Genomic DNA, 27884 nt, shown 5'->3' on the forward strand with positions numbered 1-27884 from the left:
TTCATTTCCTTCCTTTGCTCTTTACTTCCAAACTGTGATTTCTTTTTTCTTCCTTCAGCCCTTCTTGTTGCTACCGATTTTGTTCCCTTCATTCCTTCCTTCCTTTTGTCCTTGTTTATACTTTTTTCCACATACTTCCTTTCTCCTTCCTTCCTTCTACACACCTCTTTCTTGTCCTTACTTTTTCTCCCTTCCACTATATATTTACCCTTCCATACTTTTCATTGCCCTTCTTTCCTTATGTTTATTGTTGTTCTTTCTGTCCTGTTTTATTATTTATCTTATTCTTCCTCCCTTCCCATCCTTACCAATCTGTCTTTGTTTTCCGTACTTTTTATCATCACCTATTTTGTTCTCTTTCTTTCTTCCTTTCTTACACTGTCTTGTTTCATTCTTTCCACATCTGTCCTTCCTTCCATTTACTTTGCTGTCACCTCTTATTCCTTCTTCTTTTCTTTTCTTTACACCTTTGTTCTTTTTTTTATCATCACTTCGCCTTTGCTCAGTTTGTTTCCCTTCTTTCCTTATTTTATTTGTTTATTTCACTGCTCTCCCTCTCTCTTCCCCCTCCATTCTTCCTTTCTTGTTCCTTCCTTCCTTCTTTTCTCTTCCTGTCATTCATTGCTTCCTTTTTGCCTCTTATTCCTCTTCACTTTGTTAATTGTCACGTATGTTGTTTCTTCCATCCTTCCTTGTCTTACTTTTTGTCTTTTTCCTTTTGTTTTCCTCTACTCATGTCCTCCTTCTCCTTCCTTATCACAGTTTTATTATTTCTTCCATCTCCCCTTCCTTCCATTTCTTTTATTTTTACCTGTCCACACCTTCACCTCATCATTTGATTTTGATCTTCCTTCCTTCTTTCCTTCCTTCCTATTGTTGTTCTTTTCATTCTTCTTTACGTTTACCTACATTATTCCCTAACTTTCTTCCTTTATTTCCTCCTTTCTTCAATCCTGCCTTAAATTTCCTTTTCCTTGTTTCCTTCATTAAATATATATTCCTTTCATTTTCCGTCTTTCCTTGTTGTTATTGTGACCTGCTATTCCTTCTTCCCTCCATCCTTCCATCCTTCCTTCATTCATTCCTTCGATATTGCCACCTATGCACACTTCTTCTTTATTTGTTTTTCCTTCCTTGTTATTTCCATTCTTTTAATCGTTACCTGTGTTGTTCCCTTCTTTCATTCCTTTTCCCTTTTCACCTGTTTTTCCTTCTTTCTCCCTCCTTTCTTCCTAAACCTCAGCTGTTCGCAGGTCATCCTGCACACGCACAAACACGCAGCATGTAATTAAAAAAAAAAAAACTCGAAGAAGAAAAATAAAAAGTTCCCGTTAGAGACTCAAGCAACTCGTGAGAAAGTTCATGAAGCCGCAAAGCGAGAGATCTGACCGATACCCTCCACACATACACACACAAACACACATCAATGGGGGGCAATAAAGTCCTCCTCTCATTTCTACACCAATCATCTTCACAGTCCTACAAAGGACCGCGTCTGATTGGCCCAATGTTTAGTCAGTCACGCCTACAGGAGGCGGGGCTACGGCGAGGGCTGACCCGGACTCTGCTCCAGTCGCTTTTACGCACAGACCGGACAGTCCGCTTTCCACGCACGGATACCCGGAGCGAGAGCTCCTTCTGGATAGAACGAGAGGCGAGTGGAAGCTGAGGCGAGGAAATCAAAAATAGAAACGGAAAAAGTGAGCGGAAGCCCAACAGCAGAGACGCACAAGTGTTGTTTTTCCCTCTCCCAGCTGGACAGAGCGAGAGGACGAAAGAAAGTGCGTGTGAGAGTGTGAAAGCCTCAGTGCGTGCGCGCGTCTTCACCGCTGACCTTCCGTCATGTCGCTCCCCGGCTCCCCTCCGCTCCTCTCGCCGGGCTCGGGCGCCCCAACTCCGGTCGCGCTCTACCGCTCTGCCCCGGATGCGCTCCACACATCCGTCGCCTCCACCGGCACCTCCAGCCCGGCGCACACCAACTCCCACTCCCACTCCCTGTCCCCGTCTCCACGGCTCACCAGCAGCATGCTCAGCGCTTTCCTGCCTGGACCGGGAGGCGCACTGGCCGGCTTGGGGAACGGCGGCTCCACCGCCCCTCTGGGTCCCCTGAGCGGGTTGGGCTCGCTGAGCACAGCCGGCCTGACTCCGGGCTCCCCCAGCCTGGCGCAGACTTCGTCCGGCTCGGGTCTGTGCAGCGAGTGCAAACTGGTGGAGGTGCACGGCGTGAAGGTGGCCAGCTTCAGCGTGGACGGCCAGGAGCTGATATGCCTGCCGCAGGTGTTCGACCTCTTCCTGAAGCACCTGGTGGGCGGGCTGCACACCGTCTACACCAAGCTGAAGAGGCTGGACATCACGCCCGTGGTGTGCACCGTGGAGCAGGTGCGCGTCCTGCGGGGACTCGGCGCCATCCAACCCGGCGTGAACCGCTGCAAGCTCATCTCCAGGAAGGACTTCGAGACGCTGTACCAGGACTGCACCAGCGCCAGGTCGGTCCGCACTTTACGCACTTTTTCATATTTCAAGAAAAAAAAAACAAAAAACAAAAAGAGTTTGTCTAATTTTCAAACTTCTTCCAGCGTGATTGAATCGCGACATTTAGAGAACTCTGAGTCAGTTTAGCGGCGGTTTCATCCCCCTTTTAGGACTACAGCCTTGGATTGGCTCTGCGTCCGCACGTTTAAACTTGTGTACAAAGTGGTCCTGCAATATGTTTTTTAATGAAATGATTAAATTTACTGTGACAAGCATGTTTTTGGTAAAACACCGAGCTGTGGGAATCCTGATCTTTTGATATGAAGTTTTTCTGCAAAATCCTCCCGAAACTTTCCTGAAATAAATCATCCAGAGTCTTTCTCTTAATTTTATCCCACTCTTGTTTCTCTTTCTGTTCACAGCTCATTCATATTTCTATTTAGACTCCTGCTTCCTTTGCATTTCTCTCTCTCTCTCTCTCTCTCTCTCTCTCTCTCTCTCTCTGTGTGTGTGTGTGTGCTTCTAGGGTGCATTTTTATGACACTCTGCAAACATTTGTTGGAGGCTCGGGACTGTTTTTGATTAATGGTTATCTTCCACACTTCCTGTTCTGTTATCAGCACTGTTCCTTATTTTACTTTGGATGATGCTTTTACTGTATCGACTTTGGAAGGTGTGTGTGTGTGTGTGTGTGTGATGCTAAATGAGCACACAGACAGACACATGTTTCATTAGTTTGGTGTTTTTTTACAGGAACAAAAAGCTTATGGCAAACAAATGCAAAGTAAACAACCCGCTGCTTTGTCCTGTTTACACATAATCCATTACCTTATATCTCACCAGCAGATCTGTGTGTGTGCGTGTGTGTGTGCGCATGTGTGTGTGTGTCAGTGAAAGGGAAAGAGCTTTTCTGTGTCTTTATGTGGTGTATGAAAGGTAATATGTGTGTGAGAGGCTTTAACGGGAATCGAGTGGATGTGTGTTGCAGAAATGCAGCATTGATGTGCGTTTGTGTGTAAATAGGCTTTTCACTGTGTGTGTGTGAATACTTGCTGTACACCTGCCACCTCACCTGTCTGAGCCCACAGCTTCTATTTAGCTGGCTTCAAGTTCAAACTCGAAAGTGTTTGTTTTTTTTCTCCAGTGGGTTAAATTTTGATGTGAATCCACAGAACGAAGCAAAAATAGTTCACAACACACATTTCAAATGATTTCAAAATAACTAAAGAGAAGTTAGAAGCTGCAATGAACTCTTTGGACTTGCTGTTGCTTCATTGCATTCACATTTTAAAAAAATTATTGTCACTAATATAGAAAAGATTAAATCAAGTTTTGTTCAGACAATCAAACCAAAGAAGTTAAAATATTTCTCCAGTTTAGCGCTGAGTAGAAGAGGCCTCACAGTTTTTAGAAATGTCTTTTATTTGCTCAGTTCTGTTGTTTTTAACTGTGTCGAGCCTCATTTACAGAACATATTGGAAGACGTTTAAATCAAAGTGTTTTTGGTTTTACACGATTTGTGTTTAGTTCTTCTTTTAGGCACCTCAAACTGAATTGAAGTGAATTCGTTTTGGACAGAAAAAAATGTAACTGCCACAATTTTTAAAAAACCTTTTGCAGCATCTCCTGTGAAATTTCCGATTTTCCGCACCCTCTTTAAACTCTGACGTTTACTGTTTTCCACAAAGATGACTTTAAGACTTTCTCCCCGCTTCTTTTTTCCCTCTTCATATAGATTTAAAGTATTTCGGTTTTAAATTTAAACTTTAAAGATGTCGGGGAAATTTGACATAAAGGTTAAAAAAAATTGGTAATTAGTCATGTGAGAAGGACAGATGCGTTCTGAGTTCAGAAAAGCAGGTTTAAATGAGTTCATCACTCAGACTTGGCCTTTTTACCAAAATGGTCACAGAAGTTTTTCTTTTATTATTATTATTTTTAGCTGTATTTTGCTCTGATGGTCGTCTTGGAAAGAGTCAAGTGATCCAGTACCAAAGTTTAGAAAGATCACCTTCAGTCAGTCTGCGTTCTCAGTTTAAGTAAAGTGAAATTCATTCATTACTTAGAAAAACACTGACGATTTAAAATATTTAAAACCAGCCTTGAGTTCTGGCCAAACTCGTGCCGCGATTGTCGAGTTTATTTGATCACCTCTGCCGAGGAGCTCGTGCTAATTGCTCGGTTCGCCCGTCTGTTAGCGGGAATCTTCAAACCATCTGCAACTCGTTGTGGATGGAACAGGTGGTGCTTGGCCTTTCTTAGAAATTAATATTTTCTTTTACCGCTGCGAGGCGTTTCACGTCAAATCTTCACAAATACAAATCAAATTACATCCCGAGATAATCTGACAACTCGGTTCGTGCCAAGAATTACCAGCCTGGGTGGGAGGCGCTCGTCCTCGGACTGCTCTTGTTCTTAATTTTACACTGATGGGCTCGTATGCATTGGGCTGTCTCATGCCATGTTTTTGTTGCTGACTCTGGTTGCATAATTTATTAAAGTTCACTGTCCCTGTGCAGGAAAAAAAACACTTGGCAGCCGATTTCTGCGCTTTGTGCCAAAATTTGCACTTCTGCTTATGATCATTACTCTGATGTTAATGTTTTCAATGTCAATCTCTTATAGACATCCATAAATCTGCTTAGAAATCAGACATAATGGCACACCTCACAAAACCTGGAACCTACCTGAGAATCATCTATAGGTTTACGTCACTATCAGTGTGATCCACTGCGAGCTGCCTGTACAAGCAGACGGGAGCTGCTACGTCTAGCTTTAATGAGACCAAACAGGCAGGCACACTGGACCCCATCAGCAGCTTCTCTGATGGCTGCGTTATTCTGGGGGAGGAATTTTGCTGGCCCACCTTTGCTCTGACCTTTATTGTGTGATAAAGCTCTTCTCCTCTGATGGGAGCGATCCGTTCTGGGGTGACACTGCCTCCCTATCCGTGGGGCACCAGAGATGACTGAAAGGTTTAATTATGATGGAATTTAAATCCACTTTTAACAACCTAAACCAAGTGCTTCACAGCGCTCTCCACGCTCATGATTGAAATGCTAAGTGTGGGAATCTTATTTGGGATAATGGTGCTCGATTCCCTCAGGTAGACTTCCACAGACTCGGATAATCAGTGCTGAGGAGGGGTGGAGGTGTTCTGGTGGCTGAGGATTTGAGGTGGATATTTACCACTAATACTGGAAAATGTTGGGGTAACGTTTGTGATAATCTCTGGGCTGCATCTCTGTCAGTGAGTTAGTTGCTGGGGTGGCGGTAGCTCAGGAGATCAAGCAGGTTATCTAATAGTCAAAAAGTTGGTGGTTTGATCCCTGGCTGCTCCAGTCTGCATCCAACATAGCCTCAAGCAAGACAGCAAACCCTGAGTTCCTTTCTGCTGCATCCATCAGCGTGTGAATGTTGGACAGAAACCACTTAGGTAGGAACAAAACTGCTTATATGACTGGGTGTCAAAGGAGAGTAGAAAAGCACTGTGTAGGAATTGATCAAGTCAAACGTGGCTTGAGGAGTCTTTTAGTTACGGCTGTTTGGCCCGTTTGTAGCTGAGGCATCATCTCGGTGAAGAAGCGGGCTGTTGGGAGAACTTGCCTTCTGTGGATTTCATCTCCATTGTCTTCTGTCTCTTTGTGTAATCCTGGGCTGGCTCCATGATGTTGAGATCAGGGTGTGTGTGGGTCAGACCATCTGTTGCAGGATGATTTGTAGCTGAAGATGGTTAGTTTTTATGACTCCTGCCGAATGTTTGAGCGTGTCATCTCGCTGCAGAATGAATTTAGTACCAGTTGCGCCCGCTTTCTGATGAGAATCCAAACCTCTCAAGCGCCTCATATATTGCTGTGTTTCCAGAAACTCCTTAACAGAGAAAGAAAGAGAGACAGTGAAAGTTCACGCGAGGGCTGCAGCTGGAAGCGCAGGATGTCGTCTGCTCAGTTATTTTTGTTGATGGATGAACGGCTTTTTGTTTGCGCTCGTTCAGTATCGGCTAATAATTAACGGCAGATCATGTTGCTGTGGAGTCGCTGGACTGGTGATGAGTGGCCTGTTTGTTTCTTGTTTTTTGTTAAAGCTGACCACACACACTAGGTTACACTCTATTAAGCATGACATGTTCAGTCCTCTAGCTATTTCATAAAGAACAGAACAGGCAAGGTTCGTTTTACGACTTTGCCTAAATTCACAGGTGTAGTTCTGTTTTGGGCTAATTTTCTCTTCTTCCCAAACCTTTCTCCTCTCAATCTCAATCACCCTGCCTCTCCTCTCTTGCCCTCTGCTTCTCTCACACACACTCACTTTACACAGCGGTACATGTCAGGGGTAATAATGGATCATGCGAATGCACATGGAACAACACGGCTGGAGATCCATTGTTGTTGAACGCACAGCGAACACACACACTCCTCTCTCTCCAATCATATTGACATTCTTCTAATGCCTCTCGCTCTCTCTGTCTCTCACCCTCTTTAATGCCCCCTCCTCCCGGCTATTCCCTCCCTCACTTAACATTATTGTCTGGGAAAAGAAAGAAAAAATTAAACGCTCAAAAAAAAAAAAGGAAAGAAAGAGAACTCCCACTGGGCTTCTGCATAGTTTGTCTTCTCTGTAACCCGTGTGTTTGTGTTTCTCTGTGAGTGTGTGTGTGTATAAAAGCAATCACCGCTTCTATCCACTTGTACCTCTGGTGTCGGTTTTGTTAACTTATGCCTTGTTTTGTTTTAATTTAAAGTGCTCTTGATGTTGTTTTTATTAAAGATCTGCCCTTTTATTGACGTGAAAGAAAAGAAACAGGAAAAGGAGACCTGATGCGCGCGAGTAAGAAAGTGAAACAAAGTTCCCACACTTGCAGCAGCTGAAGTCTGGCAAAATGAATTATGAGTTATTTAACTCATTCACTGCCATTGACGTCTATAGCCGTCAATGGCAGTGAATGAGTCAATGGGTTTAACTCATTCACTGCCAATGGCTGGCAGTGAATGAGTTAAAGGAGGTGACATCAGCTGCTTGTAACCTGCGGACGTTAAATTGAGCTTGCAGCGCAGACCTTCAGATCATTTTATTCTTTGTTTCTGCTGGAGAAAGAGGGAGGGACGCATTTTTAATGTCTTCAGTGTCTTTGTTAAACTTTCCTTTAAATAACTTGAGAATCGAGCCTGGTGTCACAAACGGCGCGTGAGAAAGAGGTCAGGTCATTTTGAGTGTTATTGCGGGATCAATGTTGAGAGTGGTGCCCACCTGAGTGTCATTTTACGCCATTAAATGACATGTGAGAAGTTTAAAATGTGTTGACGTGACAAAGGCAAAACATACTACCTTTGGGTTGAACACACAAGCATATTTTGCTGCTCGTTTTATTAACTTTCCATCCAACTGATAAAGTCACAGTCTGAGATTTATTTTGTAGTGCACAATCACTGTGCTCTAATTTTGAAAGTTTAGTTGCTTATAACCGCCCAGGCCTGACCTTCCCTGTCTTATATTTCCCCACCTGCTGGTTGACCAGGTTGTATCATGAACTCCACCAATGCCACCACCCCAGACCGCAGCCAGAGGCAAAATCAGATTTCCCTAAACTGATGTTGTTGTTGTTCCTGGATCATTGTAATTAACGTCGGTCCACATTCAGCACTCCAAGGGACCAATCACACTGTTGTGATGTCATAGTTTTGCAACGTGGAAACACCCTCACACCAATTGCACAACCCTAACCCTGACCATGATCACGTCTTGACCCTGACATCACAAATCTATGACATCACAACAATGCGATCGGTCCCTTGCAGTGTTGAATGTGGACCCAAGTTTATTTCGATGATCCAGGAACAACACCAACACGGGGATATTGGGTGCATTGGATACCACAACCTGCATTGGGTGTACAACTACTAGAAATGTTCTAATGCAGCCCACTTGCCCGCTGCGAATGCGATGCAACATTAGCTGTGCTAAGCACATTAGGCATGTTCCTTATGACTAATTTGTTAGCTGTTTTTAAACAAGAGAAACCCTTATTGACACCCTCAAAAAACATTTAGAACATCCCTTCAACCGTCCAAGTTAAACATTAATCACGCCCCTCATTAAACAAATCAAATGTAGCTGAAATATGCAGCACATTGACCCGAGTATACTGTTGCACAAAAACACGCATTGTCAGATCAGTTTGCAGAGTTTGGCTAACCTTATCAGTGCTAGCACCAGAAGCCTTGGTTTCTTCTTTGCTAGCGTCTACACCCTGGTGCAGAACAATTTTACGCATCGGTTCAACTGCTTTTGTTATATTCTAGTTATATTTTATCCTGATGAAGCCGACAGCCAGGCGCTCATTTTTGTTTTTACATCAAAGTACAGCAAAGGAGTGCTAGCTAACACGGCTGCCATTGATTTGTTTTCAACCTCCGTTTGTTTAAAACTTACATTCAGAGGGAGCGAGAGAGGGGGCTAGTGATGTTGTAACATCTTTAAACTAGCAGCTTAGACGTTAATAAAATGATAATAACAATAATACAGTATTTCTGGTGCTAATGCGTCGATGTTAGCAGTGTTAAAGCGTCTGGTCAGCATACTTTGAACCAAAGAGTTCACAGGTTAAAGAATGGTTAACGGTCAGGTAACGTAATACTTGACTCTCGTTACCACAAGTTGCACAATTTGATCTGGTTGCCACATCACTGCTAGTTTATTTGTGTTTGCGTGCTCCATTTCGATGGAGTCGAACTCTGCACTCTTGCAACAGATCATTTTAACTCAAACCATAATTTTTCCGCCCCTAAACCTAATCAAGTAGTTTCAGTGACTAAGCCTAACCAAACAGCATCTGAAAGCCGCTCCCAGATGAGACTCATCTGAGCAAAAGTCTGTGTTTTTATGGCACCCACGAAACTCCCCTGTATGCAGTTTCAGGAATGCTCACAGGGATCCTTTAAGACTGTTGATGTGGTCATGTTGTTGGAGGACTGGTTGTTTTTGTTGTATCCTTGAGAGTGTTTGTGTTGCCCTCTAACTGAACTAAAAAGGTGGAGGACTGGTGTCTTTACTGCCTCCTGAATGTAAACATTATTTTGCTTAAAAACGAAGCAGACGATCTCTATCAAACCGCAGAGCTGTTTTGGTCTGAGTGTTTTCTGCCTCCTTGTCACCTCCTTGCTTGTGTGTGTGTGTGTGTGTGTGTGTGTGCGTGTGTGTGTGTGCGTGTGTGTGAGTGAGAGAGAGAGAGAGAGAGAGAATCGATAGTGAGTGACAGGTGGGAGGGTTGCTGATGTCGGAGTGTTATTCTGGTCTCTCCTTATCACGACAGGCTGTTAGAGCCCACACACACACACACACACACACACACACACACACACACACACACACACACACATACCGATGATGGAGGTCGCATTGTCTGCAACGCAGGGGGAGAAAAGTCGTTTTGGTTTGTTGAAGCGTTGCAGCTTCACACACTCTCGCAGAATAACATCCGCACACACTCAGCGTGAACTCCTTTCATCAATTTGCTGTTTTTCATTCTTTTACATGGGGCATTAAGTTCTTTTAATGGAGCACAGTGGTTTGTAAGACACACAGTCAAATGTGGTCAGTCGCTTTGCCTTCTGCCTGAGGTGTGTGTGTGTGTGTGTGTGACGGAGTAGAAAGCACAAACAGAGCTATCAGTTGTCACACTGTGTCAGGTTACATCTGTGTGTTTGTGTGTCTTGTTCTTGTCATGTGTGTCCTGCTGGTGCTTGTGTGCGTGTGTGTTGTTTCTGTTGGTGTGATGTTTCCCACGCACGCGTGCGCGCAAGTGTGTCTGGTTTCAGCTCCGCTTTGTGCTGTTGGTTAATTGATAAAGGTTAAAGCGTTGGCCGGCGGGGAGCTGAGGTCACCTCGCTGCAGTGTGACAGTGCGCGTTAGCAGCGAGGAGGTGACCAATCGGACGTAATCTTCACACATTGCATTAATCAGATTGATCCGTGACAAAGAGGTGCTTTTTTTTCCACCCTTTTTTTCTCGCAGACAGGCACAAAAAATTCAAGTTTGTTTAGAAGTCTCTTATAATCGCCACACAGTATGAGAGTTTTATTGTTGTTCATTTATTTGATTTTCTGAAAGCATCTGCTCACATTAATGCACACTGTGAGCCCGACAGGTCAGTTAGAGTGCTGCTTTTCACCTGTTTAACTGTAACTGGAGACGCCACAATACCAAACATGTGGCCGTTGGTAGTAGTCCAACTGAAAGAACGTGGTCCTCAGGTCCAAACAATCTGTAACGTGTCCCTGATAATTTGACTCGCACACAGAACAGCAACAATTAGGTCTCGTGTTTTTCTTTCCAACAAAATAGTTTCCATTTTTAAAGATGTAAAAGGAAACGGGCTACAGTATGATCTGCAAAACCTTAACTCATGAAACTAGTGTTCAACTCCAATGTGGCAGCACAGAGCTTTTCCTCCATCAGGGTTTCCAGTGTGATGAGTCCCACTGGGCAAGGAGCGACACTAAGACAGCAACTACCAACTAACCACTAACTAACCTGAAGAGTTACACATATGAGTATCTGAGAAATTTTAGTTATTGTTAACACATAATTGAGAATATCAGATTTTAACTTATTGCAATCTGGATTAGAGCCTGACCGATATCTTAAAACTGATACTGATACCAATATTTGGTGGTTTTAAAATTTCCCAAACGATGTGTGTTATGTGTGGCTAATTATGAGTAAGCTAACATGCCAGTGCAGTTTAAAAATATTCTTGTTTTATTGTCACAGCAAGTTGTGGATTGCTCGTTTACGCTCCGGATCAGCTGGTTGTTGTTTTTGCAGCATTCCAAAGAGTGCCCTCTGGTGGCCAAACTGTGCAACATCAGTATTCACAACATGGTTGTTCCTCCCATCTCTTCTTTACTACCTTGATTTTCATTTATCGTTTCATTCATTTACAATATACTGGTGCTGGGTTATTAGAAATAAGGAAAGTATCAATATTTGATTTATTTCGTTCATCCGGCTGATTGACCAATAAGTTTATACCGTAGCAAGGTGTCTGTTGGTTCCTCTATCTGTCCACTATTCAAAACAATCACTACTCCTGCTATCTTCCTTATTTAGTCAGATTTGGTCACACTGATCGTGTAATTGATCTTCACTCAAACTGCAGACAAGTCACACTTGTCCTTTTATGGCAATAATGATGGATTGTTAACTGGTTGGGCCATTGTCATTTGTGTTTTGTTTGTACATTGCTTTGACTTCATGTCTAAAAACACCAAAAATGTAATTAAATGCCAGTTAAATTCAACCTAGTCTCTTACAAATTAATATCTAAACATTTCTGAAATGTTTTATATGTTGTAATTTTTTTCCAGTTATTGAGCTTGACTATAATTGCTAAAGGGCATGCAAGCCTCATCATTTTCGTATCGCAGACTCAGGGTTGTGTAGGTTCCTGTATTTTAGCGAGTGAAAGCAGTTTGCTTAAGGTTTAAAAAAATCTGGTAATTTTGATTTAACATAAGTAAACACAGTCTGTGTTTTGACTGTGGGCTTTCTCTCCTTTAACTTCTAAATACGTGCTTTAAATTACGGTGCTGATCGTGAGCTCAACAAAGATGCTTAACACCTATAATTCGTGCTGATATTTCAGGCATTAAAGAAAAAATGATCAAATGAACAACAATTAAACGACAGCAAAAGACTAAAAAGTGTTTTCTCTGCCCTTATCAAACTGCTGTTATCGTTTAAACACTGTCATGAAGAAAGAGAGCTGACATTTCGGTTGCCATCGAACATACATGTGGCTTGTCTTAATCATTAAATCGACTAGCTCGCATCATGTTGATAAAACACGTAATTATGGCCACAGTTATGTTTACTCAAAAACATCTCTGTGTCGTATCAGCAGTATATAAATATTTCTGGGAGATGGGCTTAGACAACTGCACAGCTCATCTCAGATTATCGGGTTCCTCACACCCTGTGTACAGTTTGAATGTTTATCACATTTTCTATCCAGCCGCTTGGTGGCTGAGTGTGTGCTTGTGCATCTCTGGGGCCGAGGAGGTGGTTTCATGCTTCACTTACCAACCTACCAACCGGCCAGGGTGAGCGACACTGAGGAAAGATGCTCTCTCTCTCTCCTCCTGTTTTCTGGATGAAAACAGATAGAAGAGAGTGAAGGATCACAGAGAGGGAGGGAGAGCGTGAGGGAGGGAGGAGTGAAGATCAAAGCAAGAAATATGACCCTCTGTCACCATGGAAAAGAACTGATCCTGTGTGTGTGTGTGTGTGTGTGTGTGTGTGTGTGTGTGTGTGTGTGTGTGTGTGTGTGTGGACTGAACAAAACGGCAAAAGGGGAGAGGCAGGTCAACGTGTGTGTGTTGGGAAATAGATAATGTTTCACAAAGGCTGCTTCAGTCTCCAACTTTTGAGCCAGACTCCAAAAGCAGGGGGCGAGGGACACTGATAGTTCTAAAGAGAGAGCGAGAGAGGAAGGAAGTTGATTTCAGCAGGAGAGCGGGAAGAATAACAAAAATACAAACATTTTCTATAACATTCTGACTCTTTTTGTGAAACATCATCTTTTAAAACTGCTCATCTGGCCAGCTGTGGGTCAGACATGCTAAGTCTCTGCTCCCGACTGGCAGACATCTCCTATACTTAACCATTAGTTACGTAATTAGTAGCAACAGAAAAGCAGCTCTTTTAATAGTAACCTGCCTTATAGGCTGGTACATATATGGCACTGAACACTCACAGTGCTGTTGACTACATTCACACAGTGCTTTATTGTGTGTGCCCGGGATCGAGCCACCAAACATCAGAAACACCCTAACATTTCAGTCTGTGTCTGCAGTGTAATGTATATTTATTTCTGGCCTATCAGATACTGTTGGGTTGAAATGCCTAAAGTGCCCCTTGACCTTTGGTGTTCTTGTTACCCTGCTTAGTCTCAGATACAGATAGATCCTGCACTGACTGAACAATACTAGCAGCTAATTTAGTTAATTAGTAGAACTAACTTGAATAAGTAAAAGTGAAAACACGCAAATATTATGACTGTTATCATAATTTCATTGTGATCTGGGGCGCTGCTGCTGGTACAGCCTACTTTACTTTCTCTTCATGCTGGATAAACTCCTCGCTCACTCTTTTTCCTCTTATGTGTTTCTTCTTTTAAAAGTCAAAATTTATTTTTATAGCGTCAAATCACAGCAGCAGTATGAGCAATCACTTGGCGACAGTAGGAAGGAAAAACTTCCTTTTAACAGGAAGAAATCTCCAGCAGAGAACCAGGCTCGGGGAGGAAGACAGTTTATTAAAAGTTGCCATTATTATTTATTTCTAATGTATTATTATGTTATATTTGAGATTCTTTCAGATGATGGTTCTAGGATGGTTCCCCAGGTCACACACCTCTTCACCATCCCTTTCCATAACTATTTATTATTATCATTATTATTATTGTTTTAATTTATTCTGTGGTGTGAATTATTGCTCTTTGTCAAACCTATCAGTGGTTTTGGTCCGTCACTTCCTGTTTGTACAAAGATTTGCACAGTTATTGTCTTTCTTCTGTTTACTCTCACACCTGTTGCGACAGATGGCTGGCCGCCCCTCTGTGAGCCTGGCTGTGCATAAAGTTTCTTCCTGTCAAAAGGGAGTTCTTCCTTCCCACTGTCACCGTGTATAAAACAGGCGCGACTCATAAACTAATGTGTCACAGTCTTTGTTTTCATTTTTTTCTTTTTCCTTTTTTTCCCACTGAATGTAAAAATGCTCCAGCTCGCTGTGGACAGCCGGCGAGAGCTGTAAGAAATGGAAACCATTTTTCAGATTTAGCTGCTCGGTGTGGACGCACTCCAAGTGACAGAGAGAGATCGAGGGACGGGGAGGTGAGAGAGGAGGGAGGGAGGTTGTTGTCTGCAACAAGATTATTTGATGCCTGTGAACACACACACACACACACACACACACACACACACACACACACACACACACACACACACACACACACACACACACACACACAGTCTCTTAGGTGCACTTAGCAGATTGGTTTAGAAATCGCATTAGGGAGTGTCACAACAGCTTTTCCTCTCGTTCACCAGGTAATCTCTCCATCTCTCCTCCTCCTTTCACCTCCTCCTCTTCTTCTCTTTCTTTACCCTTCTTCTCCTCTTCTAGTTTTATCCTTTATCGGGTTTAATCTTATTTTCCATCCTGCACTTCTCTTAACTCCCTCCTTCTCATCTCTCCCGTTCTTTTCTCGATTCAAACCTTCAAATATTTCCACGTCATTTTCTTCTTTTCTTTCCTTTCCTCTGAGTCTCCTCCTTCTCTCCTTACTTCCTGTGTCTCTCCATCTGTTCATCATTTTCTGCCATCTTCCTCCTTTCTTCCTTTGATACTTCATTTTTACTTTTTTCTCCTCTTTCTTCCTCTCTTCCACCTGCCCTGGTCCCGCACCTCTTTTTCTCATGTTTTTCTTTCAGTTAATCTCACTCCTCTCTTATCCCCTTCCTTTTCCTTGCAGTCATCATTCTCCAACCCGTTCCTCCTTTTCTGTCCCTCTTTACCTTCATTCCCCTATCCCAGTGTGTCTTCTCCCATCACTCCTCCTCCTCCCTTTTTTCTTACAGCTTTCCATCTGTCGCCCCTTTCCTCCTTTCTTTCCGCATCTCCCGCCTTTTTTCTTTTCTCCTCGCTCTTCTTGTTGTTCTTCCTCCTCTCCTCCTCCTCCTCTTCTTTCTCCTCCCTCCCATTCTTTATTTTATTCAATCTTCTTGTCATTTACCCCTCCCTCCCTCCTCTTCCTCCACCTGGTCTTATCTCTCTATTTATTGTGACAGCTTGTCAGAGGTGTGCGTTTGTGTGTGTGTAGAGAGGGGAAGAAAAAGAAAAAGCGGTTGACAGATTTACAGTTTTGAGCGAGCGGCATCCGCAAACTGCAATATCAAAGCAAGGGAGAGCGAGAGAAGAGGAGGAGGAGGAGGAGGTCAGAGGCGAAGGAGGAGATGAAAGGAGAACAGAGAGGAGGAGCTGAGAGAGGGTAAAGAGAGGGCAGCTAGGGGGGATGACAGGTGATGTGTGTGTTTGTGTGTGTGCGCGCTCTCCCACAGACAACATATTATTAATAAAAACAGGAAGAAGACGTAATTACTATCCATTTTTAAAACACAGTGACGTGCAGATGAGAGAAAATAATTATAGCTGAAATCAATTAAAAACATGACAAGAGCATACATACATATCCGAGTGAGTGTGTGTGTCTGTGTGTGTGTGTCGCCCACCACTGCTCGTCATACAGAAACTTTACCAGACAGCGTGTTATTAGCAAAAACTTTGTGTAATTTGTCATGAGCAGTGTGAAAACATGTCAGGAGCATGTGAAATTCAAAGTCACTTCTTCGTCTTCTTCTTATTGCGCGTATTTTCATTTTTTTCTCCCCCCCCCCTTACTTTTTATGCATGTGTGCAGCTTTTGTATGAGTGTTTAAGCTTTTATTGTTGTGCCTCTGTGTGTGTGTGTGTGTTTGTGTGTGTGCTTCACCACCTCCCCGCGCGTCAAAAAATCCTTCCCAGACAGCGTGTTATTAATGAAAACGTATAATAATCCATTTAAAAACATGTCATCATGATTAGAATAATAACAGTGGTTAAACTGACTGAGACGTTTATGGAGGAAGAAGTTCTCATCATTCTACCGGTGTGTGTGTTTGTGTGTGTGTGAGTGTGTTTGTGTGTGTGTGAGTGTGTGTGTGTGTGAGCAAACAAACACGTTAGCGCTGCAGTTGAGTGCCAACTTCCCAAACTCCTGCCGTTTCTTCTTTTGTTTACATATAATAAAGAGATTCTGGACAAGAAAATGATGTTACAACAAGCGCTGTTCACCAAATAAAGTTTGGAATTTGACAACTTGGTCATGTAAATTATATATTTTTTCTTCTCTCGTCTCGTGAGGGGATGAAGTCTGTACCTGCAGTTTGAAGTCTAACATGTGCAAAAAATAAAACAAGATCCCGAGGATTTAGACTCGAATACTTTCTCTGTTAGTCAAAGTTTTGCTCCGTTAAGTCAGTGAGAAACTTGAGAAACTCAAGTGATGTAAAACGTAAGGAAACTGCTCATATAGTCAGGTTGCCGGACTAAATGCATCCAGATGCCTGCACTGAAGAATCTAGTATGTATTTAGGAACAGGTGACACGTAACACAGGCATTTAAGGAGCTTTTACAGGATCATATTTCATAATCATGAGCGTTAGCTTCTTATTGTCAATAAATTCTATATCTTATTCCTCGGTGACATAAACCTAATTTTTACTGTCAAAAACTGTAGATCAGCCGCACTTCCACTGTTCTGCTGCCCCGAATACTCACGACAGCATCATATTTGTATTGATCTGCAGCTGAAGCGTTACACAACATGGACAAAAGTACTGGGCTAACCCGCTTCATCTTTGAATGCAGGTGTTTTGAGTCCCTTTGCCACAGGCATGCAGTCTGTCTTTACAAGCACTTAAAGAACGGGTCGCGCTAAAGAGCTCGCTGAGTGTGATGCTGTGATCAGATGCCACTGTGGCAACAAGTCAGTTTGTGACATTTCTTCCCTCATATATACTCCACAATCAGCTGTAAGTGATAAGATTACAAAGTGGAAGTGTTTATGAACCACAGCGGCTCAGCCTCAAAGCGTCAGACCACATAAAGTTACAGCGCGGAGCTGCAGAGTGTGTAAAAGTCACCAGCGCTCTGCCAGCTTAAAGCTCCAAACCTCCTCTGGCATTAACAGCAGCACATTAACTGTAAACCAGGAGCTTCATGCCATGGCAGCTCCTGGAGGTGTCATGTGTAGGTGTTTCAGTACTTTTTGTCCACATAGTGCAGACCCCAACAAATGTACCATTTCCTCCAGTTTGGTTAAACGCAGCTGTGCTCAGCTTTGGTAAGAAATAATTAAATCTGTATGAATTTAAATTTCATATTTTAAAGTTGTTGTGAATTTGTATCTTAAGTAAGAAATAATACGTTTAGGGTTTAACGACTTTAATGACTGTCTTCCTTCATGGGCCATGTACTATGCAGCCCAGTTGGGCAAAGCCAGTAAAACCAGTGGAAAGTACAACGAAACAGACATTTATAAAATACATGAACAACCTCAAATGTCTTAATTTTCCTGTATTTAGTTGTTTTTTTATTACAAATAAAAGCAAAGGAATGCGTTAGCACGGCTCCTTGACTGAAACCCACCAAACTGGGACAAATGAACAGTTTGATTAACAAAAACTCTGAGATGATGCTGAAGATCACCAGTGAACCACTTCGGAGTAGGTTCAGGGTTAGGTTTGTAGTTTAACTGCATGCATAGTTTCAGAAACGTAATCGCAGCTCTTTAACATCCATTTTGATCCTGGATTCTCCTGTGCGTATGGCAAACAGGTAACAATACCATGCATACATATGAACGTCCTCCCACACTTTCAAAAAATGTTTCTAACCTCCTGTCACGCTTTAAAATTCTCATTTCACTGAAGTAGTTTTCATGCTTCAGTAAAATATGTTGTATAAGTTGATATAATTAGTTCCAATTTTTTGTGCACGGCTAACACGATATTATTCTGTTTATTGTTCTGCTTACGGTGTATACTAATGTGAATGAGATATACGTTTAGGTGCTTGTTATTATGCCAAAATAACACATTTCCTATGAAACACTGCTAGTGCTACACACTTTACTTTCTAAATTAATTGTATGTGCTGTAAAGCAGCTTAGTATGTTCTGTATTTTAGTTTCAGCACAACTGCTTCATCTATCCTTTAAGATCTTTGTAGCAAGTCCTCAACCAAACCTAGGATCTTCAGTCTTCATATATGAGCTTGTTAAACTTTGCAGCACCTGCACATTAGCATTTTTTTAAAATACATTTTTACCACTTTAAGGCTTCCTCAATTCACAGCTTCACCTGCAGGGAAAAAGCTCTCATTGTGAAAACAATGTTTGTTATCCCAGCTATGAGCTTGTCATTTAGTAGCAGCGTGGTGTGTATGTGTGTTTGTATGTTAATTTATCTATGCATGCTATTGCTTATCACATGCTTTGTGTTGTGTGTGTGTGTGTGTGTGTGTGTGTGTGTGTGTGTGTGTGTGTGTGTGTGCAGGCACACATGCTGTCGTTTTGATAGCTTGTCATTGAAGCGATCCGGTCCACTGTAATTTTCTACTCCAAGAAAACAATGCAACAATACATGCTTCGCTGTCATAAAAAGACTCAGCGCTCTGTGTGTGTGTGTTTGTGTGTGTGTGTGTGTGTGTGTCCATGCTTGTGTCAACTGGACTTGTGCAACGTCTTTATGTCTTTCAGGCTCTGTTTTCTCTCATTTTTTCTCTTTGCTTTATGTTTTCTCTTGTATCTATTTTTTTTACCTGCTGCTTGAATGTTTGACGTATTGGTGTCACCAATAAATCATTGCACGAAAGTGGGGAAAGAGGGACAGGTAGAGCAGAATTAGACACGCAGTGGATGAAAGGAGGTTTGTCATGAGATTTTCCTGGAAAAGGTGGAATGATAAAATCAGTTTTAGAGTCAATTTTGGTCTTGGGTGTAACTTTCAAAGAAAGTTTTGTTGTTCTTTTCCAAAGCTGATCCTTCTTTTTTCTTTCTTGAATGGCTTTTTAAGTCAGCTGAGTCTTCATTGAAGTTGATGCAGTGAAGTTAATCATTAAAAAGTTTAATGATTTAATGATTAAAATTCTTGTATGTGTAGAAAAAATAACACAACTGTACATTAGCCATATTTTCTATCTGCAGCCTGGCAGGTTGATGAATTGTATGAACGTTTAGAAAAACATCCTCACAAAAGCCCATAAACACATAGTGGTAAAAACAATGACATAAAACATGAAAAACATAAATAAAAAGTTACTTTTAATGATGATGTCTGTGTGAAATCAAAGTCAACCAAACAAACATGTGAATCGCCTGCAGGAATGCAATAAAGTGAAATTAAACTGCAGCTTAAAGCCAGTAAAATCACATACTGCAACCTGACATAAAAGCACAGTGGGACCAATAAAACTACATACTGTAACATGAAAGACTGCTGAAATATAGAGCAGTCATGCATAAAGACCAATACTGTTCATTCATTAACTCAGTTTTAATTATGGTGGTGGGCAGTTTAGTGTACAATTATGGTTTTGTAGACCATTCTGGCCACTTATTTGCTCCTATAACTAGCTGGCTGTTTCCTGTTTTAACTAGACCACCTTTTAAATACAGCTCAACTCTTTCATCTTGTCTATAGTGTTGCAGGTAGAAGTTATGCTAGAAAGCCTGGTGCCAGTCCATACTGCAGTAAGTAATGGATTTCATTACTGAACTCAGTTAAACAGTTTAAATTAAGAATGTTTACAAAAGTTAGAAGGTTTTCTGGCATTAATTCATTAATTCAGCCATCAACTGGTTGAACTGCACCAAAAAATTTCTTAGGATTGGTTTGGTTGCTAGCAGGTTGCCATCGTTGCCCATAGTTAACATGAAGATGTTGACTAGCCACAAATTTAATGATGATATTTACTTTCTAAGTATTGCTTGGCAAATATTGGAAAGTGTTGGCAAGTGTAGTACTTGGCATCTTAATGCAAAATATGGGTAACTATGGCGCTCTGCAAGAAATCAAAGCAAATGTACAGGGATTTTTGGTAGAGCATCATACACCTATTCACAAGCAATTTCACCGAGTGACAAAAAGCAACCAATCCCCAACTGGTTTGGGAATACACTTTTCCCCTCGTGACAGAGGGACACCGACTGGTCTCTAGGCCTGTGTGGCCTGGGCCTAAGCTGGCAGTGTTGAGGTAGATCATCTAAATATGAAAATAGAAAATATTTCATTAAAAATGTTTAATTAAAGCTGGTGAAGACTAATTTTCACTGGGAACTTGGAGTGTTTGAAGGGTAACCCAAACTACACTAAAATTTTCTGCAAATTTGTCTTACTAGCATATCTCCAAAGGTTGCTTCTGTTCATCTGGACGTAGCTTTTTGTGGGAGAAACGTTTCGTCACTCATCCAAGTGACTTCTTCAGTCTCAGCTGACTGCAGGTTTCCCCAATCTTATAAACAGGACATTTGCATAATGACTGAAACCAGCCCACTGAAGGAACAAAGGGCTGGGAAGTCAGTCTGACCTGCATCCAAGTGACTGAAGAAGTCGCTTGAATGAGTGACGAAACGTTTCTCCCACAAAACGCTACGTCCAGATGAACAGAATCAACCTTTGGAGATTTACTTACCTGGATGATTGAGCATGCATCAAGACGTCTTACTAGCATACTTATTGATAACTTGTAAGTGCTCGTACTGTATTGCTCTACATCTCTATTAGGTGCTGGTATAAATGAGGGAAAACTTACATTTTAAGTCTTCTCATAAACTTTGTTTTGTAGCTTAAATACAGTTTAAATATTCCAAGATCACATCTTTAATTTGAACCCACATATACCGAGCCCTTTATTATATTCCCAAGTAATGTGTGTAGCTTCATAGCAGTGTCAGCTAACACCAAGACACAAGGTCAATAAATCAATAAATTCAAATGTTCATCTGATTAAATTAATGTATGAATTCGGTGTGTTTATTGGTTTGAAAGGTTTATTTTCATTAGGTGGTAATCAATTACGCTAGCAGGCTGTTTTTAAATTACCACAATCTGATAATAAAAGACTGAGTAATATAGATTCAGTCACTGGAAGACCACTAACCAGGCTTAGTTTAACTCTTAACCAATTTTATGAGCTCTTGTAGACATCTGACATTTTAGAGTCCAAGCAGATAGTAGCTAAGCTCAGAGTTTAGCCACAAATACAAGCTGACACAAATCAATGAATCAGGGACTGAAGGTAATCAAAATCAATTTGCTTTAAATAAAAAGCCTTCAAATCTTAATCAAATGTATAAAATCTTTAACACGGCCGACACAGCAATTTAACACCAGCAGAAAACGGTTAAGCTACGGGGCTCTGTGCTAATCTGAGGCTGCATTAATCATTGATTTGGTGTCTGCCGGTAATTGATATGTAAATAGCATGTTTAACCTTCATTTACATGTGCGTTTGTGTTTGTGCCGAAGTCGCACACAAATGAGTGTGTGTGTTTGTGAGAAAGCCGGAGCGAGTGTGGGAGTGCAAGAGGCATGTTGAAGGAGGGGCAGGGGGTCGCTTCCAAGTTACAAAAGAAGTTAATTAAAAATGAAAAAAGAGATCGAAGGGAGGGAGGAGGAGAGGGAAGACGGGAGTGGACGGAAGCAGTCGGGGGTGGATGGAGCGGGAGGGAGGGGAAAAAAGAAAAAAAAGGAGGGAGGGAAGCAGTGTTTTATTGAAAACGGGTGGACAAACAGTGTGTAATTGGCTGGGGCCGCAGGGGCTAAAGGAAAGGTTCAAAGAGAGGAGAGAGCGATAGAGAGCAAATTAACAGATAGAGGAAGAAAGATGAAGGGGAGGAAGAGGAGGAAAGGAAAGAGATGACAAGGGAGAAAGACAGGGAAAAAAGAAATTGTTGACTCAGAGAAAGATGAGATTGGTGGATAGAAGAGTGAACTATGTTGCTTGGCCAAAAGTATGTGGACAGCATAACACCAGTGCATGGTTGTTAAACTTCTTATTTCTAAAGCACAGGTATAAATCCTCTGCTGGAGAACCCTCCTCTCATCTGGGAAAGTTGACCAATAGATTCTAGGAGACTTACCTCCACGAGTGTGTTGTTTCAGCTTTGAGTGAGATAATAACAGACAATCCAAGTAGTCTGGTTTGAGTTATGGATCAATGAACTTTGGAAGATTTATCCATCTTGTTATGTTGGACGTTGCACTTCATTTGGACAAAGTTATCCATTGATTTCCGGTCTTGAGGTTGCACTTAAATTTGGCCTTTCAACTCTCCCGAGGTGTGGGATGATGTTGAGGTTGGTTCTTTGTAGAAGTTAGTTGGGTTCTCAAACTCTACTTGGAAAACATTCTCTATGGGTTTGAGTCTTTACGTAAGGCAACAAGTCCTCCAACTAAATAAGAATCTGATATCCACTAACCATCATCCCACCCGTTATCTGAAGAATAAAAGTGCAATAGTTTGAGTTCATGGAGAATAAAACACTGCATTTTCAGATTATCTCAAAAACCAGCAAACATTCGCTCCTTGGCAGAACTATTTTATGCAATTAGGAATATGTAAATGGTCAGAAAGTTATAAAGCTTATGTGTTTTAATAATCATTATAGGACCTATTATTATATATTTGTTGTTAATTGACGACTCTTGATTAAAATAGCTATTAGAGTCCTTCTCTGAGGGACATTACAATGCTGTTTTCTGCCGTTTTCTAGCTCTTTCAGAGCTAAACTGAAATTTTGAGTTAGTATCTTAAAAAAATCAACTCACTAAGAGTCTGGAACTTTTGTCTTGCCGATGAGTAACTTAAAATTTTGAGATACATATTCTGAGAACCCAAAACATCTGGGGGAACAAATTGTAAAAATCAAATCTTGACTTACAGACAACAAGAACATTTTTTCCAGAGGTGGAAACAAGCGTCCACACATAGATGATAACAGCAGTCACATTTGGACAGTTTCATCCAGAATTTCTATTGATGCCTGCAAAATCTTTGGCTCCACATCTCGTCTCACACTGGGCTGTTTTGCTTCATCTCAGATAAATCTAAAAAAAAAACAAAAAAAAACAGGGCAGTCCAACTACTAGTTTAAGTGTAGTGACTGCCCCTCAGGTATATAAGGTTTATTAGCATGTGGTACATGCATGTCTGTGTGCGCACGTGTGTGCTGACGAAGGTTTATCAGATTCTCAGGAGGCGAGGGGGGAAAAAGCCAGAAGAAAGAGAGGTAAGGGAAAAAGACGGGAGGACGGAGGTATTCTCTCGCTCCCTGTCTGATTGAATGGAAGCTGAAAGGTCGCGACCTCTCTCTAAACACTCCACGGTTCTCAGCATTAATCAAATAACACTCAAACACACGCACACACACTCTGAAAAACACACACACAGTCCTGCGCTGACCTTCACACACTTGCATTCACGTACACCGATCATGCATACATTTAAAAACACACACACACACACACACACACACACACACACACACAATAATACAGGCTTACGTAGGCAGATGCAAATAGCGGGGTGGCTTGCATGTGACACACACACACACACACACACACTCTATCAGGTGAATTTCGATGGGATTATACACGCATGTGTCACTATATAAACAGTGTGAAATATCCTGTATGTGTGTGTGTTTGTGAATATGTTTCTCTTAGTCTGCATCTTCTTTGTGTGTCTTCCTTCATGTGTATATATATATATATTTGTGTGTGTGTGTTTGTGTGGTCGTAACAGTGACATCTGCACCGTTGGCTAAACAGCTTGCGAATATGCTGATAAAAACAACGCCGGCAGCCAAATTTACAACACCTATAAAACACACTCCTCTCTCCCTCACACACACAGACAGAGGCTCACACATACGTAAACACACACACGTACACTCAGAGGGCGTATTATAGTGAGATTTACGGTGTGTCTGTGTGTGTTTGGGTTTATTGCAGTTTACAGGACGGCAGGATCGTCTGTGTAAGCAACAACTACTATCTCTGTGTGTGTGTGTGTGTGTGTGGGAGAGAAGTGTGTGTTTTGTTTTAAAAGGACATCCAGACTCAGAATTTGACTGTAAGACTTTATTTTGTTTTGGTCGCAATTAAATTATATGTTCGTGTTCCTTTTTCTCTTGTCGTTCCTTTTTGTTTTGCAGTTGTTCATCACGCGCAGCATTTGTCGCCACTTCTGACCTTTGAGCTGTTTTAATATTGTGTGTTTTTCTCTGTTGGTGCTAAATTAAATGGGAACATGATAGTTTGTTATCTGTGTCGTTATATTAGTAGGAACGACTGAAGGTTTCGTGTCGTCACCTCAGTCGACAGTTGGCTGCAGTAATGTGCTGAGGACGTTAGCGATGTGGTAGTAAAGGCCAGGACATGATGACTGTAAAAACGTAGATTTACAGTGCATGCAGGCAACAACAACAACACAGCTCTGTCAGCACACCTTAAAATGAGACATTGTGTATATATATATATATATATATATATATATATATATATATATATATATATATATATATATGTAGTGCAATTTCTGTGCCCCATACACCGCACAGTTACAGGAAAACTCTTATTTATTTACTTTTAATGATATTTGAAGAATAAATCTAAACACGGTCATTGTCCTTAATCGGTGCATGAGTACTGGTCACAGTGGTTTGATAATACATTGTTCTTTACCACACAAATACACATGAATCCTAGTCTAAACATACCATAATTAATATAATGACTACATTAGTACTTTGAGGATATGAAGTTAAATGACAGTCCCATGAGTCTTTGTGTTTGCAGAAGAAGTTTACATGCACCACTTCTCATTATGTGGGGTAAAAAGTACAGTTAAATTAATACAAGCAAGTTCAAAAAGTACTATAAATTGCAAAGCTGGTGGGTTAAATCGCAGGAAGTCGGTCATTGTTGAATGTTAATCCTTTATCCAGAGATAAGAGGGAACCAGGTCTTGTTTAAGTCTAGTCACAAATAACACTGTATATGGGTAGGAACCCAAAGCAGAGCATCTGAACAGAAGGTAAATATTAAACATTTCCTCCCCTTCCTTAATCAGGATCGCCATTGTGCCATCGGGCAAGGCACTGACCTCCCAGCTTCCAGAGCGATCTGCAGCTCAGTGTGCCTGTGAATGTGTGGGAGTGTGAGAACGTGCAACAGGAAGTCATTAGAAATGAGTGTAAACATGCTCATGAAACATTTTTGCTGGATAAATACGGCACCATTCTCAAAAAGAGTCAGTGCACTCGGAGCCGGAATAAAAGGCCACGTGTGTTTATGCAGCCCTATATCAGGAGCTCTTAGCCCTGTTTTTCCAGCATGTAACCCACACTGAGTAAATTTAGCCTCAGCCTGGGACTCGGACAGAGACAGAACACACGTGGCTGTCAGGATCGAGTGGACCAAAGCTTGTAACCTGCTGCATTTTATAAGAGACCATCAAGTGCATACCAATTAACCAAATGCTGTTTTTTTATGTCAACAATGTAAAAGGAAATAGCTGAAAATTCACCTTCCAGTGCTCATGAGTTGACAAGAATGCAACACGCAGTTTGGACACCTGGCTGAAAGCATACATGACAGGTAATCATCCCTCTACAGGCTTGAAATGTGGCTCTATAACGGTGCTAGTGGCAGCCTGTTTTTAGAGTACAAAACAAAACATAAATACATACTTTTCAGTCCACTTCTGAAGCCACATATACTGTATTTATTCTAATGTTTGTATTATGAAGGTTTTATAGAAACGAGTACCATGGCAAGTACCTCAGCGTTTATGTCTACAGATAGTTTGTAGCACCTGTCTGTAGATACTCCTGCATCATAACAAGAAGATAAGAAAACAGGCAGTAAATGTATATGAAAAGAGCCAGTAAAAGTACTAGAAACCTATTTGATGTACCCCCACATGCTAGACTCAAGCATCCTGTCATCCACACTGTTTCTCATGCTCAAATGCATGTAACTACTCTAAATAAACGTTATTTGACATCGAAATCATTTAAATGGCATTTCCTAAAGCAGTCAAACTGTCATTGTTTAGGTCTGTTTTGTCTAAACTATAAATACATTCATGTAAACCAGGGGGTTGTAAACGTTATCCGGCATGCTCCACTATACAAGCCAAAAATAAGCTTCCCACACCCACATTTTTTTAATGGTCATTACCATTAAAGAAGAATCCAGAAAATTCATGTATGTAGTGAAGGAGGACATGCAGAGGGTTGGCGTGACAGAGGAGGATGCTGGGATAGAACAAGATGGAGGCTGATGATCTGCTAAAGGGAGCGGCCGAAACAACGAGAAGATGAAGACCAGTAAAAAAAACCCAAACATTTAGTTAAAGGTCATCAGAAAGCATCCAAAAACTATTTTTATTTATTATTCTGTATTTTCATAAACATAGTTATGTAAAGCTTCAGTTACACATGCTTGGAGATTGAAACCCTGCCAACCAGCGTGTATTCCCCAACCTATTGGTGAGTGGTTGTGATTTTAAGTAATCTTTTATGAAATCATTTTAATTCCATTTATGTTTTATATTCATTTGAACTTTTCAGGTATTTACATTTTTTTATGAATTCATTTCAGGTTCATGAGTACACCTTGTCGTTGCTTTACCCTCTTTTCCACAAGAACCTACAGTATTTGCCTCGGCTCGTCTTAACTCTGTTTGGATTTTAGGGTTTTCCATTAGTTGGTAGTACCTGATACTAGGTACTTGTTTTTGTACCTGCTTAGCTGGGGTTCCAAGTGAGCTGAGATGATTGGCCATTGCTGTCACTTGATGAGTCATAAGAGCAAAACTGCCATGTTTAAAACCCGTGCCCCTCGAGTCTGACAAAAAGCCATACAGCGTGTATCAGGTAACCGTCACTTCGACATCCTCCATTGCTGTGGTGTGCCTGTGCCGCATAAAAATGTATATAAATTTTTTTTAAATATATATATATATATATATATGTATATATATATATATATATATATATATATATATATATATATAATGTGTGTGTATATATGTGTGTGTATATATGTGTGTGTGTGTATGTGTGTGTGTGTGTTTGTATATTACAACAGTGAGCTTGAATTCTGTGTCAAAGATTCAAGTTGCAGTTATTTATATGTCCTATCACCTTAAATCTTCACTCAAAGACAAGTATCTTTGACAGTGTATATATAGATGTATTATACATAAGAGACAAATGTTGTTCCTTCAGTATGTTGGCATTACTAAATTTGGCTCAATGCTTACATACATGTGTAAAAAGAAAATGTACGAGCTGTGAAAACTGTTTCTGATAGAATGAAGAGTAGACTGATATATTAAATATTCCTTTATTGGGTGAGAAAATCAGACCATGTCATAACTGCTTTAAGTCATACAGAATAGACATCAGAGCCTTAAACAGGCTGACTTCTGCTAAATGGGTCAAACTGGGCAGAAAGTATACAAACACATAACATCCTTATAAAATATGATGTAACACTATAGATCAACTTACCTCAGAATATATAAAGCATATAAACAATTACAGCAATATGATGCAACAAACACAGCAGTGCTACTAATCCAAAATACTCAAAGCTTCATAGAACTGAAACAAACATTTATTTTTAGCTCCATTCTGCTGCTGATACATACTTTAGGTTTCTGAATGTTAAACTTGTTGCTGCCTTTCATAGTGTGTAACTTGAAGGCCCTGAGTACTTTCTCCCACACTGAAAACACT

General features: G+C 41.1%; 1 protein-coding gene across 1 annotated transcript in view; it reads left to right on the plus strand.

The window, feature by feature from the left end:
• Positions 1-1568: 1568 nt before the first annotated feature.
• LOC309703795 (dachshund homolog 2-like) overlaps positions 1569-27884 on the plus strand; it is a 116896-nt gene continuing 90580 nt past the window's right edge. Inside the window, exon 1 of the mRNA XM_082528701.1 lies at positions 1569-2486. Coding sequence (XP_082384827.1) covers positions 1843-2486 — 644 coding nt within the window. The 5' untranslated portion in view covers positions 1569-1842. The remainder of the gene's footprint in view (positions 2487-27884) is intronic.

This window comes from Aulonocara stuartgranti (assembly GCF_965226115.1).
Source record: "Aulonocara stuartgranti genome assembly, chromosome: 3".
Taxonomy (NCBI): domain Eukaryota; kingdom Metazoa; phylum Chordata; class Actinopteri; order Cichliformes; family Cichlidae; genus Aulonocara; species Aulonocara stuartgranti.